Raw genomic sequence first — 20,699 nt, 5'->3', positions numbered from 1 at the left:
ATTCTCATGCCCCCCATTTCCCTCCATGCCCTGGCCTCCTCCCTCTGCGGGCGCTCTTCCATCTGGTGGGAACACAACCCTCAGCAAGTCACAGCCCCACAGGCTGAGGAGCATGGAGCCTGTCCACACCACCAGCTCTCTGATTGGACTAGCCTGGTCACGTGGCCCAGCTGCCTTTGCCCTCTGGCCTGAATCAGAGCTGGAGGAGCCAAGGAGCTGCCCCACACCTTCCTGGTCATAAAGCCACACACAGGAGCCCCACCGGCTGGACCCGCAGAGGCACTGCCCTGCTGGGGAGACCGAGTTCAGAAAGGCTGAGTGGCCCCCGAGTCACCCCACTAGTAAGTGCAGGATCAGACCCAGAGCTGCTTCCCGACTCTCCGACCCTGCACTCACGCCCCCCCTTTACTTGGGCACACATCTGCACCCACAATGACTTGCATAACAGTCACTCAGCACTCACTACGGGTGCAGCTGGTAATTACAGGCACAATTAGCCACTTGCTAATGTTGCGGGTGCCGAGCAACTAATTACTCTCACAATTAGGCAACTGCTGTGGGCCTGTGACAGGCAGCCCAGTGGTGGGGGCACACATTCCTTGTAATGCGGCCCCAGGACCAGGCCCTGGGGCAGGGGGAGGGGGAGAGGACAGTCTGCTTAAAGACACCCCAACTCCAAGGCAGAGGGCTGGTTATCCCAGAGCCAGGGGCCTGGCCAAAATAACCCCCAAGTCCAGCCGGGAAGCCCCTTCCCTGACACCCAGGGGCCTTCTCTTAGGTCATTTCACTAGACAGAAGTCTGTGCCCCTCACCTGTAAGTGGGACAGCAGACCATGGATTCGAGGGCAGGGGTGTGGGGGGGTCATTCAGACCCGTCAGTTCACAGGTGTGCACCGGCAGAGCCCTTAGGGCCAGGCTGCTCCCCCAGGTGTGGCAGCCCACGCTGCTGGCCAAGGAGGCCTAGCCCCGCTGGCTGGGGGGACTCTGGGACAGGCGTGCTAGGGGACAGGCGCTGCCCAGGTGCATGAGCCACACACTTCACCCACCCCCAGGATGCAGTGACGTGCCAGGGCCACAAAGGCTGCCCCCCTCCAATGACAATGTTGGTGACTACGCTGATGGATGAGCACCCCCCCGCCAAAGGTCCACTTAGGAGCTGTTTTTACAAGAGAGAAATAAACTACTCTGAAGCTGATTTTAACTGATAAACACAGAGCGTGCACTGCCCCCGGAGAGTGGGCAGCCCCGGCAGCTGTCCCCAGCTGCCATCCATCTCATCCCAGACCCTAGGAGCCCCTCTCTCCCACATGCACACACCCCTCCCCCACCTGCCCTCCAGGATGCTGCCCCACCCAGGCTGGGGGGATGCTGATGGAGGCAGGACTCCGTGTGGAAGATGTCCCTGACTGGAGATGCCACTGGCGGGGTTGGGGGGTGCTCAGCTGTCAGCAGTCTGCCAGCACTGGATGCCTGGACACAGTGTCTCCCGGTGAGACTGTGAGACATGCTCTGACACCCACGACTCCCGGCCCTCACCACAGCCCTGAGGGGTCACAGGTGGAGACCAAGGCTCCAGCACTTGCCTGAGGCCCCTTCCCATGAGCAGGGATGCTGGCCCACTGGCCTGGCCCCGGGCCCACAACGCCCAGGGCCGGATATCTCTGTGCACAGTCCTGTGGCACCTCAGACCCAGGCGCAGTGCAGAGCACAAATGCTGGTCTCTTTTAAACCCCCCACCCTCGTCTGCGGTTTTAAGCAGCCTTGTGGGAGGGAAGGGGCCTCAGTTGGTCCCTGGGTCCATGGGTGGGGGGCAGAGTGAGTGGTCCTATCAGCTCTCTCCATAAGCGGGACCCAGGCCCAGAGGCTTCCAGAGACGGCAATGCCTGAAAATCACCCCCACACTCCCCCCATGCACCAGCTGCCCAGCCAGCAGCCCCTGGAGGGGCCTGGGAGGCAGTACCCTCATCCTGACTCAGCCCTAGGGGGTTGGATCAGAATGAGGGGGCACTTTGGGGGCACTTCATAAGCACTGAGTCATCCGGACAGCATTAGGCCTCACCAAAGAAAAGTCATCAGGTCGACAGGGAGCATAGGCCCTGGGTGCCCGTGGAAGGGAGAAGGGAGTGGGGTGTGGCCAGGTGGAGGGAGTCAAACGGGCAGACTTCAGGAGCTTCTCCCTCCGCCCTCCCCCAACCCACGTGCTCCATCACACCCCCCAAACGCCCACCACCCCCACAGGCAGAGACCACCCCCAGCCACCCACCAGCCTCCCCCCGCCCCGCCCCACGCTCAGTAGGGCTCAGGGTTGGCTTAGGACTCTGTCCGCGGTGCTGACCCTCCAGCCGTCAGCCCCGCTCCTGTGTGGTTTCGGAAAATGCCCACAGGGACTTCTGCCTGTTTAGGAATAAATTGTCTGCTTGGAAATTTACCTCAAAGATGAGCGTGGAGACAGGGAGGTGCGAGGTCGGGCCCCGCTGAGCTCCGGCCACAAGGATCTGACTTCTTCCAGCCCTTTCCCGCTGGGAGGCACCCAAGCAGGGAGCTCTGCAGCCTTTCCCAGGACTCCATCTGGGTGGCCGCCCGTGGCAAAGTGCTGAACCTCTGTGGGCGAAGCCTTCCCGCCCAGGGCCCTACCCTCGCTGTCTCTGATTCCTTAAAGCAACTTGATACAGTGGTACCTCGATTTTCAAACGTAATCCATTCCGGAAGACGGTTGGAGCTCTGAAACCTATGAAAACAGCCGACAGCGAGGCCTCAGGATCTTGCACTCGGCGGAAGCCACGTGACATGTTCGCCTCTGAGGCGTGTTCAAAAACTGAAGCATTTACTTCCGGGTTTACGGTGTTCATAAACCGGTATGTTTGTCAACGGAGATGTTCAAAAACCGAGGTGTGGAGACAGAGCCAGGAGTGCAGTTTCCAGGCTCTCGGCCTCACATAGAAAGGTGCTGGTAGTAAATGGCCATCAACTGTGATTGGATGGCCATCAGCTGTGGCTAGTTGGCCGTCAGCTGTAACCAGTGAGCCGTTGGCCACTAACATAACTGCCGTGGCTACGCTAGCAGAAAATGGGGGCTAGCAAGGAGATGGGGGCTGAGTTAGCAAGAGCAGATTGCAGTTAGCACGGCGGGTTGCAGTTAGCAAGCGAGGTCGGTTGGCAGAGAGAAGTGGACGGCAGGTTGCGGACAGTGTGGCTCCTGCTTCCTGTGTCTCCAACCAGCCACCAGCGAGAATATAGTGGTGTGACTCCCCTACTTATGGCTCCGTGGGTGTTCCTTTTTGGCCTCACCATGTCCTGCATTGTTATGTGGGGAGCGGGAGCTGAGACCCCGCATAACACCCTGCACGAGGTACTACTGTATTTATGTGTTTTAACTCGAGTATTTCCTTTGCTTTATCTCCACCTCGTGGCAGGGCAGCGACCTCCCCAGCTGTCCCCGCTGTGTTCCCAGCATCCATAGGGCCTGGCCAGGCTCCTGACCACTGGTCACCCGGAGGGAGGAGGAGTCCCAGAAGAGTAGGAGGCTCAGTCCCCATGAAGGAACTGGGGGTGATGCAAGGAGGGGAGTTAGAGAAAAATCCCAGAAGCATGCTGGCCGAGTGAAGCGGGGGAGGGTTAGCTCGCTGCACCTGGAGCCAGGAGTGGCCTATGCTTCCTACCCCCCTCCCTTTTTCTTCCTTTTCATTTTCTGGGATGGTTGCCATGGAAACTGAGGCCAATGGTCAGGAGCAGTTGTTGGGGACAGGTCAGCTGGGCCTGCTGGGAGGGCCAGGCAGGAGAGTGGGGCTCCTTCTGTGTGTGCACCCCACCCCCAACACTGCCACCTGTGGTGTGACCAGCCACGCGAAGCCCTGCTCCTCAGCCAAAGTCACCGAGGGAGGGGCTATGTCAGAGAGAAAGCCACAGGGTAGAAATGTGGGCGGGCAGAGGGGTTCCCATGGCGGTCATGACCGGAGCTGCCCTTTAGGGGGTCGAGCGCCAGGGACCCAGGCCGGTGGCTTCAGCCATGGTTTGACCTGCACAGCTCACCTGAAACACTGAACTAACTGCTGTGTGAGTGTCCTGGGGCCGCTGTAACAAAGGAGCACACTGGATGGCGGGTTTATTCTCCCCCAGAGCTGGAGGCCAGAAGTCTGAGACTGGACTGAAATCCAGGTGTGGGCAGGGCCCCAGGGGAGAGTCCTTCCTGCCTCTTCCAGCTCCTGGGGCCCCAGGCCTGGGCTTGTGGCCGTCACCCATCTCCCTCTGTCTTCATGTGGCTCCTCCAATCTGCCTCTGTTAAAGCCACTTTTCACTAGATTTAGGGCACACCCAGGTCAGACCAATGGTCTCATCTTGAGACCTGTAATTTTATCCCATCCAGAGACACTTTTCCCAAATAAGGTCACAGTCACGGGCTCTAGGTATTAGGACCTGCTAATTTGTGAGGGGGGGGGGCATTTTTCCATCTACCAGAACTGTCAACATTGAAAAAAATCAAGAGATTTTAATGCCACCACTTCAATCGCTCCCCACCTCCCCACCACCACCAAGTAGGAAACCTGGGCCGGGGCTCTGGGGAGACTGCAGGCCTCTAGGCTGGGGGAGGCGGTGAGCTGCTGGGCAGAGATCCACAACCAACTGGGCAGGTCCATGGTTCTCTGCACCCCAGGCAGAGCAGGCCCAGGCTGTGTCTGGGGGGGCCGGTGCGGCTCTTACCCCACCTTCCCCCTCAGCAGGAAGAGCTGGTCAGTTCCAAACGGTAGCGTCCACCTGAGCACCCCACCTGCACACTCCCGGCCCCGCCCCATGCCCCACTTCTCGTGTGTCCTGTGTAGTGCCCCCCATGCACCCCACCTGCCCCAACTTCTGTGCCCTGGGCCTTCCCTGCGCACCCCCATCCCACCCCACCCTCCACACAACGGTGGGCCCTCGCCACCGCCAACTGTTTGCTCAGGCCAGCCCAGACCCCACCCACACTGAGCCGGCTCTCCTCCCGGCCCTCCAGGTGAGCCCAGGTCCCGTGGCCCTCGCTGCCACCTGGATGCCCCCGGGATCAGCCGTCGCCACATGAGCGGGCTACTAGGTGGTGGCCTTGAGTGGACGTCCCCTCTCCAGCCTATTTCCTCCTCCTCCAGGGCTGGGCACCCCTCCACAGTCCCCCCAGAACTGGGGAGAGGGTCCTCAAGAGCGCCCCAGAGACCGTGCGCCTGCCCACAGGACCCAGGACGCTGGTAGTGAGTCAGCAGCCCTGACAGGTCCAGGAGGGGCTTGGCCAGAGGCTGGGGCTCTTCCAGGCACCTCTCAGCCGCCCAGGGGTGTGGGGGCTGCTGCTACTGTCCCCATTCCAAAGATGCCATAACTGAGGCCCAGAGGAGGGTGTGAGCCCTGCCTGGGCCCTGCAGGGAAAGGGGGTCCTGGGCCAGCCTTGCCTGGAACCCAGCAAGTGCACACCCTGTAGGACAGCTTGAGGGGGCGCACCCCTCCTGCTGGTGCCTGAATGAGGGGTGATATCGCCTCCTACCCAGGCACCTCCAGGGCCCCCAGACCCGCCACCCACATCTCCCTCTTCCCCTCCCCCACCACCAGGGGTAGCCCCGCCCCTCTGACCCTGGTGGGGCCCTAGCTGAACCCACCCTGGGAAGAGCAGGAGGGACTGCCGGGGGTGGGGGATGGGGGGGGCTTGGACAGGTTTTCTTTCCAGGGTGTGGTCTGCAATGTCGGGGGTCTCCCATCTTCCCCAAACTCCCAGAAGCCAGTTCTTGAGCTGAACTGGAGCTGCAGACCTGGTTGAATCCACAAGTGACAGTCTTGTCACCACTCTGCCTCAAGGCCTCCGAGAGGCTCAGCGCTGGTCTGCAGGCAAAGCGGGTCAGGGGCCCCTACACCACCACCACTCCTCACTCTGCCAGTGCCAGCCAGGCCCTCGAGAAGCAGCCAGGAGGTCCCCCAGGCAGAGGAGCTGCCATCCGACGAGCCCCCAACTCGTAAACTCCTCTCTATGGGTGCCTGCACCTTTCCCCTCTCCCTGCCTGCACCCCTTTCTCCCTCTTCTCCGCCCCCTGCACGCCCAGCCTCACTTCCCACTGGCTCCTCACCCAGGTGCTGATTCCAGCCCGAACCTGCAAGGGCCCTGGCTTCCCCCTGCAGCCACTGCCCCGGGTTCCCTCCCACTTCTCTGGTACTCCTTGTCCCCAGCCTGATTAAGCCTGTCCCCCTCTGTGCGGCCAGGCTGTCACTCCCAGGACACACTGGGGCTCCTTGGCCATCCCTTGCAGCCCAGGCACCGCCCTTCCTTCCCCTGCTGTGGCCTCCACCTCACCCCACCTCACCCCTGCTCCAGCGCCAGGACTGTGCCCACGTCCCTCCTGCCCCACTGCCACCCCCACCTGAGCCTTCCTCCTGGGCACATCCCACCCAAGCCTGGCTCTGTACTAAAACACAGCTTTGTTTTTTTATTCTTATTCACTTATTTTTGCATCTTTATTGAGATATTTTTGATGTACAATAAATCGCACAATTTATAGTGCACTATTTGAAAAGTTCTGACATTTGCACACCCCTGTGAAACCATCACCACGATCAAGACAAACGCCCGTTCCAGCACCCAGAGGCCTCCCGCCCCGACCCCAGGCAGCCGCGCGGGGTTGGCGGGACACGTGGCACGACCGGGCACCACACGACGCATCCATCCGGACGGTGGCGCTGGCGTGCCAGGCTCACCACGGACTCAGGGTGGGGCCGCGCCTCTTCTCATCGTATCGTGAGGCCACAGCTCACCCCTCCCTGCCCACAGACGCCCCGGGTTTCTCCGGTTCTTCGCCATTTCAAACAAAGCTGTCATGAACATTCGTGCATGTGCCTTTGCTTCTCCCGAGGACCCAGCAGCGCAGCGGCCATCAAGGATGAGGGTGTGGGTGTGGGTGTGGGTGTGCATGCCTCACTTCTGAGGAAACTGCCAAGGGCTGGATGTCCCACAGACAGCCTGTCTGGAGCTCCAGTGTCCCCATCCTCTGCGTCTGGGCCATTCTGACGGCACGTGCTGGCATCTCACTGGGATTTTCATTCCAGACAAGCACAGGAAGTTGCTCCCATGTCCCTCCGGGGACGCGCCCATCACCACCTGTGCCCAGACGAGGGCCTGCTGCTGCACCCCGCCAGCCACCGCAGCCTCCAGGGGGCTCCTGGTACTTCCAGCCCAAGCCCTGTCTGGGGACTGCGCCCTCCCACGCCCTCTGGCCCCTGGCAAGGCGCCCTGCATGCTACAAGTACATGCATTGGCACTTGCTGAATACATTTTAGAAAGAAACAAATGCGTGCCTGCCAATTCTTCTAAAAAAGATAGAAACTCTGGCAGTTAGAACTAAGAGCCTCGCGAAGCAGGCTCAACAAGCAACGGCATAGGTCCATTTGGAACCATAAGTGTGACTTGTCTCCCCAGCAAGTCTCTTAAGGAAACAGGGTATGTCCCCTTGGGTGAGCGGGTCCCAGGTGCAGCCAGTGGTCCGGGCACTGGGGTCGGTGGGCGTGGACAGGCTGCCTGTCGGCTGGGTCTTCCCACCTGTATAACCTTCATGAGAGCACGCCCTGGCTGCGTGCTGGCTGTGTGCGAGGCACTGAGGATCAAAGGGCCTCAAGTGGGTCCCCAAAGCTGCTTAGACAGACGGCACATGAGACCAGACATGTGCCTTGCAGCCACAGCTCAGGTGGGCAGGGTCTGGGCTTGGCACCGGCCAGGGACCTGGGGCAGGGCTGGCGGGAGGCTGGGGGAAGCTACTTCGATAGATAAAACATGCATCTGGAGACCACAGTGTGACAGAACGAAAAACGAGTTCATTAACTAGGTAATTAGTGACCGGATAATCACGAGCTTTGCCGTAATGACAGATCACAAGTTGTCACCTGTGTGGAACGCCTTCCCAACAGTCCCGCCTCCTGCACTGGCCCCTGATCACGGAGGCGGGGGCTGGGTTACCTGCCCAGGTGAATCAGGTCACGCCCTGGGGGTCTCACTCTAGAGTCCCCATGCTGGGGGCACACTTGGGGTACACTTCATATGCGTTCAAGCGCTCAGATCTGACCTGTCGGCCTAACCTTCCCATCCGTGCACACGTGTGTGCCCACCGCCCTGGTGTCCCTCCTGCCAGCCTCCACACCACCGGCAGCCTTGCTCTGCCTGCCACCACCACTCGAGCTACGTCTGTTCTCGAGCTTCCTGCGATGGGACCAGAGGCTGTGGGACATGTGTGAGCTGCTTTCGGCGCAGCTGTTTGGACAGCCGTCTACACAAATGCACCAGTGGTCCCGGCCTTTCCACTCCTGGAGGTGGTCAGCTGAAGACACACACAGTGGCCTGTGTGCACGCGCTGTGGGCACACATGGGTTGGTTCCGCTTTACTCCATCAATGAACAGGCCCCCGTGGACATCCTCGACAGTCTCTTTGTGGACAAAGGTCTCCCCCGAGTGGACTGCAGGGGTGGCCTAGGGCAGGTGCACTGCTGACTGTGCAAGAGCGCGAGGTTTGCCCGCGTGGCTACGCCATGTTACACACCATCCTGCTCCTGCTCCACGCAGGAGTCCTGGTGGCCCCATGTCACCTCCACCACTTGACACTGTCGACCTTTTAATCTGTAGCAACGTGCTGGGCGTGTGGTGGGCCCACGTGGTGTCAATTTGTGTTTCTCTGGTGGCCAGTACCAAGGAGCCCATTTCTGCTCACTGGCCACCTGGAGCTCGCACCATGTGCCCATTCGTGTGTGCAGATTTTTAACGAGCTGCCTTTTTCCTACTGAGTTGTGGCTTTCTTTACCTATTCGGGATACGAGTCCTCCGTCAGGTGTACAAATTGCCCATCGTGTCTCCAAGTCTGCGGCTTGCCCTTGTACTTTGACGAGGGTTATCTTCTAATGAGCCTGCTTATCATTTTAAAGTCCAATTTACCAATTCTTTTCTTTATGGTTTGTGCCTTCTTTGTTCTTAGAAACCCCTGCTCACTCCAAGGTCATGAACATCTTCTCCGAAGTTTCCTCCTAGCAACTTTCTGATTGTAGCTTCCATTCAGGCCGATGATCCATCTCAAATGCATCTGTGTGGATGGAAGGCCAGGTCTACCACCCACAGGGCCCCCGGCCGCACATGCAACCCTTTCTTCAGTGCTGGTGTCCTTGTCAAAACCTGGTGACACCTAAGGACCCAGTTCTGGACTCTGCACTTTGTTCACCAGTCACGTGTGGCCTCGTGTCACACCGTGCTGGCCTGACTCATGCAGCATGCCTGGAGAGTTGGGCATGTGAAGCCCAGTTCTGTTCTAGGCTGCCTGGGCTATTCCGAGTACTCTGCAGGTCACGTGAACTTGGGGAATTAGACTAATTTCTATGAAAATCCTGCTGGGGTTCACAGTGGAACAGACAGGGTCATCTGGGCAGAATGCTGTCACCACCACACCGAGTCCACTCCATGCATATTTCTCCACTTAGTCTTCTGATTTCTTTAATTTCTGTGTAAGGATCTTACCTTTCATTATACGTGTCCCTAGATAGTCCGATGATTTGGGGGTACGGTTAGCGATCAGTTTTCACTTTCTAGCTGTTTGTGGCGGGTGATACAGTTACATTTGATTAGGGACACTGATCTGCAACCTTACGAAAGTCACACCTCAGTTTCAGTGACATGTCTGTAGATTCTTTCAGATTTCCTGTGTACAAGACTGTGTCCCCTGTGAATTCTTCCTTCACCTCCTTCTTTCCCAAACCTGTTGCCTTTCTTTTTCTCATCTTTTTGCCCAGCTGGACCCGAAGCACGATGGGGAACAGAGGTGGTGAGAGCAGATGTCCCTGTTGTGTTCCTGGCCTGTCCCCAACAGCTGGACTGGTAACACTGCCCTCCACCCCCAAGCCCATCAGTATCCAAATCAGACTCAGGACGACCAGTGACATGCTGTGGAGGGACAGTAAACAGCACCAAGGGTCTCATGAGGGAAAACCACCGACAAACCTGTACCTCGAGCCTGCGCAGGACTTCTGTCAGCGTCCGAGTTGGGCCTTGGCTGTGACTGTCCTCGGCAGGTCACTGGACCCAGTGGGACATGCAGAGAGGCTGAAATTAAATCAATGACACCTGCAGAAATCCAAGTACAAGTGCTCTTTACTGGCTGACCTAACTTATCTGAAGCCAAGGACGCAGTGAGAACAAGGTATTAGTCATGCTTAGAAAGTACAAGCATGACCTCATGAATAAATCAAGCCAAGGGAAGACTGCAAATTGTGCTTCCAGGACTTCCTGTCTGGCTCTAAGAATTCGGATTTAGTTTCTTTCCTCATCCACCATCACAGGTGCTAGGGTTGCATCATGCCCCCACCCCAAAAGAGATGTGTGGGAGTCTCAACCCCCAGAACCACAATAGGACCTTATGTGGAGAGACAGTCTGTACAGAGGTCCAGTTAACAAAGGTCATTGGTTGGACCCTAATCCAATACGACTGGTGTCCTATAAAAAGGAGCGATATAGGCACACAGACCTACATGTACAGAGACAGCACCTCGTGAAGGTGAAAGGACGATGCTTCCACAAGCCAAGGACCGTCCAAGATGCCAGCAAACCAGCAGAAGCTGGGGGCGGGCCCTGGAGGGACGTGACCCTGAGACACCTTGGACTTTGGCCTCTAGCACTGACAGATGATACATACCGGCTGTCTAAGCCCCTCTGTGGTGCTTAGTTGCACCAACCGTAGGGACACCGACCACCGGGCACCATGAGAGCCGGGTTTTCCAGTATAACCTGTCAATAAACCCCATATTGCTGCCGCTCCATCAAACTCATTACAATTAATGTGAAAAGTCGACACCAACTCCACTTACACCAACAATGGGTTATCGATGGCACTTGAGAAACTGCGGCTGTGAATTTCAGGGGCTGAGCCTGAGTGGGGCCCCTCGGGAGCTGTGGTCCACCCAGGCCACCCCGAACACTCACAGACGGGGGAGGTGTGGGCCTCCCGGAGACCCCACCTTTCTCCATCATCGTGGGTCCACATCAGGGCTAGGCGATCTAGTCCCCACCCAGGCTCCAGGGGTACAGGTACAGTGTGTGGACCCCCCAGGGTCCACCCCAGGGCCTTACCTGGCCTCTCCCTGCAGTGCCCTAGCTCGTCGGCACGTACAGAAGCCCCGGCGTCCACACAGCACAGGTCGGTCCATCTGTGTCCGAGGTGGGGTAGCCCCAGCCAGGGAGAGCAGCCGGTGACCCAGACAGCGAGAGCACGCGAGGCACGTGCTCCACGTACAGCCCCGGGACTCGCCACAGCAGGCCTGGCTCTGCGGGGAGCACGTCCTGCCCTTGGAGGTGAGGTGGGTTTTAGACACTGATTCTAACAAGCGGCTCCTACATAAACACCTCGGCAGAACCAGAGCTGAGTCTCTGGCAGCAGAATCTAAAACTGGAAAACTGGGAAAAACAGGCAAAACAAATACAGATAAATTTGTTTTTAATAAAGGAGTTAATTTTCTTTCAACCCTATATAAAACAATAGCAATTAAAAACTTCATTTTTGAAAGTAAAATATTTACATATGAACAAGTAACTGTGCAAAATTTACATGAAAAAATGGAAAGACAGGGATTTCCTAAAAGACAAAATAAAAGGCGTAACAGTTCTCAGATGTTGATAAAAAGTACTGGTCAGCATTCCGTTCGCTCGCACGCGCGCGAATCAAAGTCTAACGTGAGGGTTCACACGGGGGAAGCCAAAGTATTTACAGTCATAAAAGTACTATCAATAGACAATTTAATACAATAACCTCTGAAAATATAAAGAACCAATTAGTATATTTGTAATAAAAAAATAGGTACAAAGAAGGGGCTTTGCTCTGGACGTCTGTAAAGTTGGCCCACAGCGCGCGTACAGTCTCTTAGCAAAATAATTCTAGTTTATGTAGCCATTTTTATGTTATGTGCCAAAAATTATGTACAATTACCGACAAAATACACCAACCATTTTTCAACACTTGATTCACACTGAGAAACATTCTTTTGATGATTCTTCTCAACTTTGATTTTATTTCATCTAAGCTTTCACTTTTAGCTAAAAAACACAGTGCAAGTAAAATATATTTATGCTGAAAAGGTTTTCATTTCTTTTACTTTACAGCTTTACAAACTATAGCAAATAAAATGCATTTGTACAGATGCTGACCACACATTCAGAGGGGCCGCCAGCACTGGGCTCCACAGAAAAAGTGACTGAACTCCGAGGAGGGGCGTTTAGATGAATTGTGTGTTCCTCGAGAGTTCTGAGCGGAGGGGGAGGAGGGGGGAAAGATAAATAGTCTAAAAAATCAGTTTGCTTTGCCAACTGACTAATATAAAAATAAAATAAATGAAATGAGGTCATTGGCTGCAGACACACACCTATGTAGTAAGTGGGGTTGAACTAAACCAAATGCACAAGTAATGTAAAGACCGCTACGAGGTGACAGAGGGCGGCTAATTATTTGCTAAACGATTCCATCAGTTTTTATATATGGCTTGTTTGGCAAGAAGGCCACTCAATCAAAGATGAGTTAGGATTTCATTGTCCTTTAAGAGTCCACGGGCTTCTGAATTCTGTTACAGAAACGAGTTTGCTTCCGCACTGAAGAGCTGACTTAGAAACAGGAATATAAAACTGTTCCGTTGCAAAGAGGTGGCTGTTTTTTAAACAATATCCCATTTGCTTGTTACAAAAAGGCGTAATCTGCAAATATATAAAAACGTCCCCAGGCGTCTCCCTCCGAGGTGCCGCCCGTCCTGTGCTACTTAAGGAACGCTTTGTAGAGCAACAGTGAATGGCTTGTCTCGCGTTCATTTTCTAAACAAAATATGAGGTCCCTGAGGTTGACCCGCGTGATCCTTTGTCGCGTGAACTGTCTGGGGGTTCCGACGCCGGAGCTGCCTGGGACCGCCGAGCCCGGGCCCGACCCCTGCTGATGAGAAAGGAGAAGACAGCCGAGTTAGTGGTGCGCAGGACCCACGGCGCTGGAAGGAAGGGGCAGGGCCAGGAGCTGGCCGAAGAACAGCACGCCTTGGGGCAACTTGCGTCTCCCCTACAGTGTCCTAAGGAACCCCGTTCTGGAGGAAGCCAGGCTTGGGATGGGCTCCTTCCTGGAGGCCTATGCCTTGAGCTGCAGTGCTTTACGAGTCCCTAACGGGGCAGGGCGACAGCAGGGGCACGGACCCCACGGCGAACTCCACACTCAGAACACCAACCCTCGCAATTCCCCAGAGCTCAGACTCTGGCCCCTGCACTGAGGAAGGAAAAGATGGGGCTGCTGCCCCAAGGGGATGGCGGACGGCTCCTGGGCTGGTAGCAGGTGTCCCCACCTCCACATGTCCGGGGGCTGAGGCGAGACCCAGGCACACCTGGGGCCAGCTGTGTCATCCCCATTTCGCTGACAAAGGCACACTCCCAACGGCACAAGGTCTAAGCTCCTGGACGGGGCAGGCTGGTGGTCAGCTGGTTGGGCCGCAGCACTCCGTGGTCACCACGGTTATCCGTGGCCCAGAGGGGACTGCCTGCTGGTCTGAGCCAGGGCACTGCTGTGTCCGGCTGAGGCAGCAGCTGGGCTCAGGGCTCAGGCCCCGGCCGGGTCGGCCCCCGGGCACGTCACCGCGGCTGAGCGTCTGCCGCCTGCCTGCTCCTAGAGACAGTTCCGGTGGTCTTCCTGCAGGAGTCTCGTCGTGGCTCAGCAGCAGCATCTCCATCGGACATTCCGCGGCACAAACCACACAACTCCCAACTGGACGGCTCTTGTTTTTCGTTCGGAGTGAAAACTAAGTGTCTGTGTTCTGATGGTTAAAGTTGCTCATGTATATTTCAAGTGCAAAAACCACAGTGGTATTTTTACAGCATTTCTCAAGGATTACATAAGAAGGTGGGAGTACTAAAGCACAGCCGCAGTGCTGAGAGCGGCCAGCAGGTGGCAAGCGAGGCCGCACTCCGGCCTCCACCCGAGCCCCTTCCCAGACCCATCCGCGGAGTCTCCTCTTCCACTGGTAACTTTCTGTGCACCCCCTCCGAACTCCTAGCCGCCTCCATGGCCATCCGATGTCTACTTTTCCTTGTCTGAAACAACTACTTGGCCTTTCTCGGCGGTTCTCCCTGAAGCTCCACAACAGCCCTAAAGGAGCATCTTGTATAAGACAAAACCTGCACCCCTAAAAAGACTGATGAAAATAAGCACCACTGCAAAAATCAGAAAATGAAATTCCACATGTATCAGAAGGACACGGAACCCCCCCCCCAGCGCAGCCCAACAGAAGGGCTGGCATCTCTCCCAGGGGCCTGCGGGTCTGGATTTGGACTCTAGAACCCAGGGAAGCCTGGCAGGCAGGAGGCAGCTCTTGAAGGAAAATGGGGGGGGCCCATGGACGGGGCCACCCTGACCTTGGAGTTCGGAGCGAGAACAACGCTCTGCCCAAGTGACAGAGCCAACACCGCTGCCACTCTCTCTCGGTTCTGCACCTGATGCTTCTACTTTCAAAATGGTTCAAGGGCCTCATCAGCTGGGTGAAAGGGTGAAGGCCAGAAATCAAACGGTATTTTCTAACAACAAAACAGATGAACGAGCACAACAGACGCGTAGACACAGAACCAACTGATGGTTCCCAGAGGGAAGCGGGAGGGAAGGGGCGATGGATGGAATAGGTGAAGGGGCTTCGGGGTGCCAACTTGCAGTTCTGCAGTCAGCCAGCCACAGGGGTGTGGCGACAGCATAGACAACAGTCATGCTGCACAATGACTGCACGGTGACAGGAGCTGACGAGACTCGTTGTCGTGATCCCTTTGCAGTGTATCTAGCTATCGCACCACTGTTGTAAGCCTAAAACTGATAGAATCTTGTGAGTCAATGAAACTTCGACATCAAAAACAAATAAATACTTCAGTGCAACATTTTTCAGAACTCAAAACTGGTGCCAAAGTCCGGATGGGCAAGCGTCCGCAGGGCAGGTGAGGGTGGCAAGCGCCTCCCGGCCTGGGCAGCACAACCCAGCTCCTTCCCTCTGAGTGTCTCAAGGTCAACGGAAATGCCACAGGCCCACAAGAAACCAGCACTTCTCATGGTTTTCTGAACTTGTATGAAAGTCTGTGCTCCAAGACATCCTACTGGACGCTCAACTTTCTTCTCATGATATGGGGCAGGTGCTGTTTTCTCTACTTCTCCCCAAAAGAGGACACACGCTCCCTGACTTCCGTCCAGGGCCTCTGGTGACGCTGCTAGGTGGGGTTCTGGCTCCAAGCCTGCAGGTGGGGAACCTGGTCTAGTTTCAGAGCCCCATGGGGGAACGTGAGGCAGAGGCCTGGGCCAGGGTGGCAGTATGCTCTTCCCAAGGCAGCCAAACAACCCCGGCAGTGACCCAGACAACAGACAGCTCAGTGGGCAACGCAGACAGCAGTCCTGGGAGGGACTCCAGCACCAACAACATGCACGCTCAGAGGGCTGGTCCTGTTGCGCCTGTCTGCAGGCACTGGGGCTGCCGCAGTGACCCTGCACATGTCCTGTACACTGTCCCCAAGCACAGTGTCCTTCGAAGAGGGCGCTACAAGTGCTCATGTGCCCTCACAGGGCTGGAGGAAGGGTGGATAAAAGGAGGCTGCTTCTTCCCAAGGCAGTCTTGCCAGAGCCAAAAAATAAGCAAATGAAAGAAACCGCCCTCTGTCCAACCCCAACTGCCTGTGGGCCCACAGTGCACAGAGCAAGGTGCCCTCATGTCCCTGGGGAGCCTCCTGCATGTGCCCACTTCCCATGGGTGCCCGCCAAAGTGGCTGAGAACGTCCCCTGGGGCCGCCGTGGGCCATGGAGCCCTTGACTTCACCTCTGCGCCCCAGGAGCCCTGTCCCACAATGCTGAGAGCACGACACCCGCCAGCGGCCCAGGGCACTGCAAAGGGTTCACAGGTGAGAAGAATCCGGGGTTCACTTTGGGTCAGAGCGCCAGCGGCCCAACCGGCTCGCCTGCCCTGCTATGACGCATGGTTCCCACACTGGTCTGTGCCCCATCTCTCTGTCCTCACTGCCATGAAATGGAACACATGCCAGGACGGGCACTTAGGACACTTCGAAGAACAGGAGCCGTGACACAGATACTCAGGTAATCAGCTTGAAAGAATGACTACTGCTCGCAGAAGGTGAAGACACCATAGTTGCTGGTTACCCCAAGATCTCTCACCATCTACCCAAAACAATGAACAAGAGGGAAACCCAGACCTGCACAGACAATGCGCTACCAGCGTCCTGTGAACTTGGGGATGCCCAAGCCTCAACAGGACCCTGAGGGAGACAAGAACTGGTGTCCGGTGTTTCCAACGGGGTCTCACTGCACCTCAGAACCCCCCAGCAAAGATGGAGGATGCAAAGAGCAGGGCTATGGTCCCAAAACCATCACCAGAAAGGCGGGGCCCACACCATGTGCCCACCCTAAAACGGGTCCTGGCACCCAGGGCACAGACTTGGGGGTGGGGGGTTAAGTGCAGGAGACGGAAGGGGAGGCCTAGAACAAGCTCAGCATCAGGACACAGGACTCCTCTCTACCCCGAAACAAACAAAACACCTGCCAAGTAGGGCAGGCTTCGCGAGGCTGTCAGAAGAGGGCGCCATCAGACCGTGACTCTTGTGAAATGAACAAGAGATTAGCAAATCCATAAAGCACCACTGCAGAAGTCAGAAAATGAAATTCCACATGTATCAGAGACAAACAGCCTGGAAAAACGAAAACTGTTAGACGACACTTTCAACAACAAAAATATACTTAAGTATTTGAGAATCTGAAAATCATCTTCAATCAAAATCTCAAAAATTAGAAAGAAACAGATTTAAAAACAGAAGAAAATGACAATCAACAGAAAGGAAAAAATGGAAAAGACAAAATTACCTAAGAAATTAATTAATTGCACGGTGCCCAGGGGAGAACAGACTCAAATGAAAATGTAGTAAGAGGCACTGATGAAAGGCAGAAAACAAGAGAAAACGAGATAAGGTAAAAATTAAGTGTTGAGGAAAAAAGATGGTGGAAATGGAAGACAAGCAAAAAAGAACTCATATCGTCAGAGTCCCTGAAGAAGAAAATAAACAATGGATCAGAACTAACACTTAGGGCCGGCCCGGTGGCCCAGGCGGTTGGAGCTCCGTGCTCCTAATTCCGAAGGCTGCCGGTTCGGTTCCCACATGGGCCAGCGGGCTCTCAACCACAAGGTTACTGGTTCGACTCCCGCAAGGGATGGTGGGCTGTGCCCCCTGCAACTAGCAACGGCAACTGGACCTGGAGCTGAGCTGCGCCCTCCACAACTAAGACTGAAAGGACAACTTGACTTGGAAAAAAGTCCTGGAAGTACACACTGTTCCCCAATAAGTCCTGTTCCCTTCCCCAATAAAACCTTTAAAAAAGAAGAAGAAGAAAGAACTGACACTTAAAAACTACAATCCAAGAAAACTTTTAAGAAATAGAAACAAAACAAAAGCTACACATCTAAAGGGCCCCAGTGAGTATCAGAGAAAATGAACCCATAAAAATAAACTCTGACCGATCCTCATCAAACGAGCTCTCTTCAAAGACAAAGATCAGTAAATTATAAAGGCAGGAGAATTAAGCTGGCATCAGGCTTCTCAAAACCAACATACAAAGCAAGGCAGCCACGGAACAGCATTAAAAGAAACCACTGAAAGGACACACGAACCAAGGATTTTACATCCAGCCAAATGTCCTCCGTATCAGGGCCAAAGAAAACCTGTTTTCAACATACAAATGGGACCGTGCACCCACGGCCATCATGAGGGCTCTGCCACAGGCTGGGCGCCATCCAGCGAGAGATGACGGGAAACTGCGGCAAAAAGATGGACAGAAATCAGCCTTTATAATGTACACCTAACACCAAGCGAATGTGAGGAAAAGCTAGAGGACTAACGACACGTGTCCTGTGCTGTGACAAAGTGGAACTAATGTGACAAAGAGAAGGGAGAGGGAACAAAGCACAGGACGAGCTCACCGTTGTAGCGCCAACAGGTGGGGCTGAAGGCCGAGAAAACTGAATGAGAAGGAGCTCTATGAGGTCGCACCAAGTAAGTTCCAGAACACAGGACAGGAAAATGGCACACTGAAGATGGGCGCCTGTATTACACTTCCTTCGAGGAAGAAAGAAGGGGCTACGTCTGCCGAGTGGAAACGAGGAGGCAGCTGGAGCAGCACAGCCCTTGTGTGTGTACAGCTCGGACTCTCGGAACTGTGGCAATGCTTCACCCCAAAAATTAATGAGTAAACTCAACTAAGATGTGGGGGAATCCAACATGGAGCACATGCAGCGACCAAAGAACATGGCTGCACTCGAGTAACAGCCACGCCGGAGGCGGCAGCACGAACAGCTCAGCAGGTAAGGTGGACAGTGAGACCGACCGGCTGGACGGCACCTGGGAGGACATCGCACTCGCCACAGAGTCTCCTCCTCACGGGGCTCAGCTCTTCTGAGACCCTGTCTATCCACCGGGACTGCTCAATTCGGGGATGAGAACCAGCCTCCTCACAAAAGGCACGAGGCACAGCCGTGCGCTCAGACTGGATTCCAGCTGACGGCTACAGACAGACCCACTGTTTTCTGTACGGTTACAGACGGACAGAAACAAGGCCAGCACCGATGGGTGTGTGCATGTGGGAATGCACACATCCCCGGGGGTACACTGGCAGTGGGGGGGGCTGGAAGCAAGACACCCCAGGAGGATGAGCTCACCCAGGGCCCAGACCCTGGTCCCAAACACAACTCTTCCACAAAAGGAACCAGGCTCCTCAGGGAAAGGGCTAACTCCACAGTCATGGCAGGAAAATGTAAGACGAGCCTGGAACGGTGTGCAGTGTGAGAAAGTCCGAAATCTTCCAGACAGGACGGGTCATGCTGAAAGGGCCCAGGCAATGGCCTGAAGAAGAGCTCAGTGACCAGAGCTGGGCCGGCTGAGCACCCAGACAAACAGAGCACTGCCGATGGGATAAAATCAATATCCACACTCACGGAGTAGGTTAACTGAATGAATACACGATGGCGGCGTGGGGGGCCCTTGACAGGAGACTTCCTCCTCACACAGGTGAGGACACCAGACAGACACCGCCCCTGAAGCCAGCAGTGCCCTCAGTGAGGGGAAGGCTGACGGCACACAGCACAGCAACAGGGACATCTGTCACACGCTGACTGCACAGGACAACAGGGGCTCCCAGGGCAGAGCCCCCTGAACCCAGGTTCAGGTCTCACCAGCAACAGGGCCTCCTGACACACATCCTAAGAAGGACACTGTCACTTTGTGACAGGCCAGCAAAATTAAGTAACCTGGCTTTAGCCATGAGGACACATGACATGGGCCCAAAGTAAGGGGCTTTACCAAATAACCAACCTAGACTCTTCAAAAGTGCCAAGATAGAAAAGTCAAGGAGAGACTGAAGGATTGTCACAGACTAGAAGAGATGAAGGGGACGTGATGACCACGTGCTATGAGGGAGGGGTCCCAGACAAAATCCTGCAACGGGAAACAGACATTGGCAGAAAAACTGGAAAACATCAAGGAGAAAAACTTGTAGAAGACACATCTGATGAACGACTGTTACCACACCATACAAAGGACTCTGAAAACTCAGTAAGAAAATAAACAACCCAATTACAAATCGGCCGAAGACCTGAGCACACCTCACCCAAGAAGACACACAGATGGCAAATAAGCACAGAAGATGCTCCCCATCTCGTCATCAGGGAAACGCAAATTAAGGCAACAAGACAGCCCTGCACCCCTGTCAGGACGGCCACGACCCCGAGCACCGACACCACACGCCGGTGGGGACGTGGGGCCACGGGGACCCTCAGTCACTGTGGGGAAAGCAAACGGGGCAGCCGCTTTGGAGGACAGTTTGGCGGTTTCTTACAGAGCTAAACATACTCCTAGGATCCAGCAATCAGGCTCCTTGGTATTTACCCGAAGGAGCTGGAAGCTTGTCCACACGAAACCTGCACACGGACGTTTACGGCAGCTTTATGCACAATCGCCAGAAGTTGGAAGCCACCAGGATGTCCTCCAGTGGGTGATGGATAAGCAAACTGTCCATCCAGACAGTGGAATGTTACTCAGCACTAACAAGAAATGAGCTGTCGGGCCATGAAAAGACACGGAGGAACCTTAAATGCACGTGACTAAGCGAGAGAAGCCAATCAGAAAAGGCTGCACCGGTGTGATTCCAACTACACGACCTTCTGGAAAAGACAAAACCAAGGAGACAGTGAAGACCGGTGGATTCCAGGGGGTGTGGGGGTGTGGGGGCAGGGATGGACAGGGGGGCACAGGGCACGTTCAGGGCAGTGAACTACTGTGTGTGACAATGTAGTGGTGGGGACATGACATCACACGTGTCCAAACCCACAGAACGTCCAACACCAAGAGGTCCCCTAATGTCACCTGTGGACTCTGGGTGAAAATGTGTCCACGTAGGTCCATCTATTGTAATAAATGCACCATCTGGTGTGGAGGCAGATAGTGGGGGGGTCTGTGCACACGGGGCAAAGGGTACAGGGGAATCTGTACCTTCCACTCACTTTTGCTGTGAACTTAAAACTGCTCTAACAAATAAAGTTTATTAATTTAAAAAACTAAATTCTGAAACACAAAACCAAATAAATTATTTAGCTAAGAGTATCATACCAATGACATACTGGAGAAAGCTGGG

At 55.2% G+C, this 20,699-nt stretch overlaps 1 protein-coding gene across 1 annotated transcript in view; it reads right to left on the bottom strand.

Moving 5' to 3' along the window:
- Positions 1 to 11,446: 11,446 nt before the first annotated feature.
- The window catches only part of TAF4 (TATA-box binding protein associated factor 4), a 62,026-nt gene continuing 52,773 nt past the window's right edge, over positions 11,447 to 20,699 (bottom strand). The window contains exon 15 of the mRNA XM_081033279.1: positions 11,447 to 12,935. Within this exon, the coding sequence (XP_080889405.1) occupies positions 12,768 to 12,935 (168 nt within the window). The 3' untranslated portion in view covers positions 11,447 to 12,767. The remainder of the gene's footprint in view (positions 12,936 to 20,699) is intronic.

This window comes from Rhinolophus hipposideros, assembly GCF_964194185.1.
Source record: "Rhinolophus hipposideros genome assembly, chromosome: 22".
Lineage (NCBI taxonomy): Eukaryota > Metazoa > Chordata > Mammalia > Chiroptera > Rhinolophidae > Rhinolophus > Rhinolophus hipposideros.
Note: the sequence above shows the minus strand (reverse complement) of the source record. Positions and strands in the feature narration are given on the sequence as shown.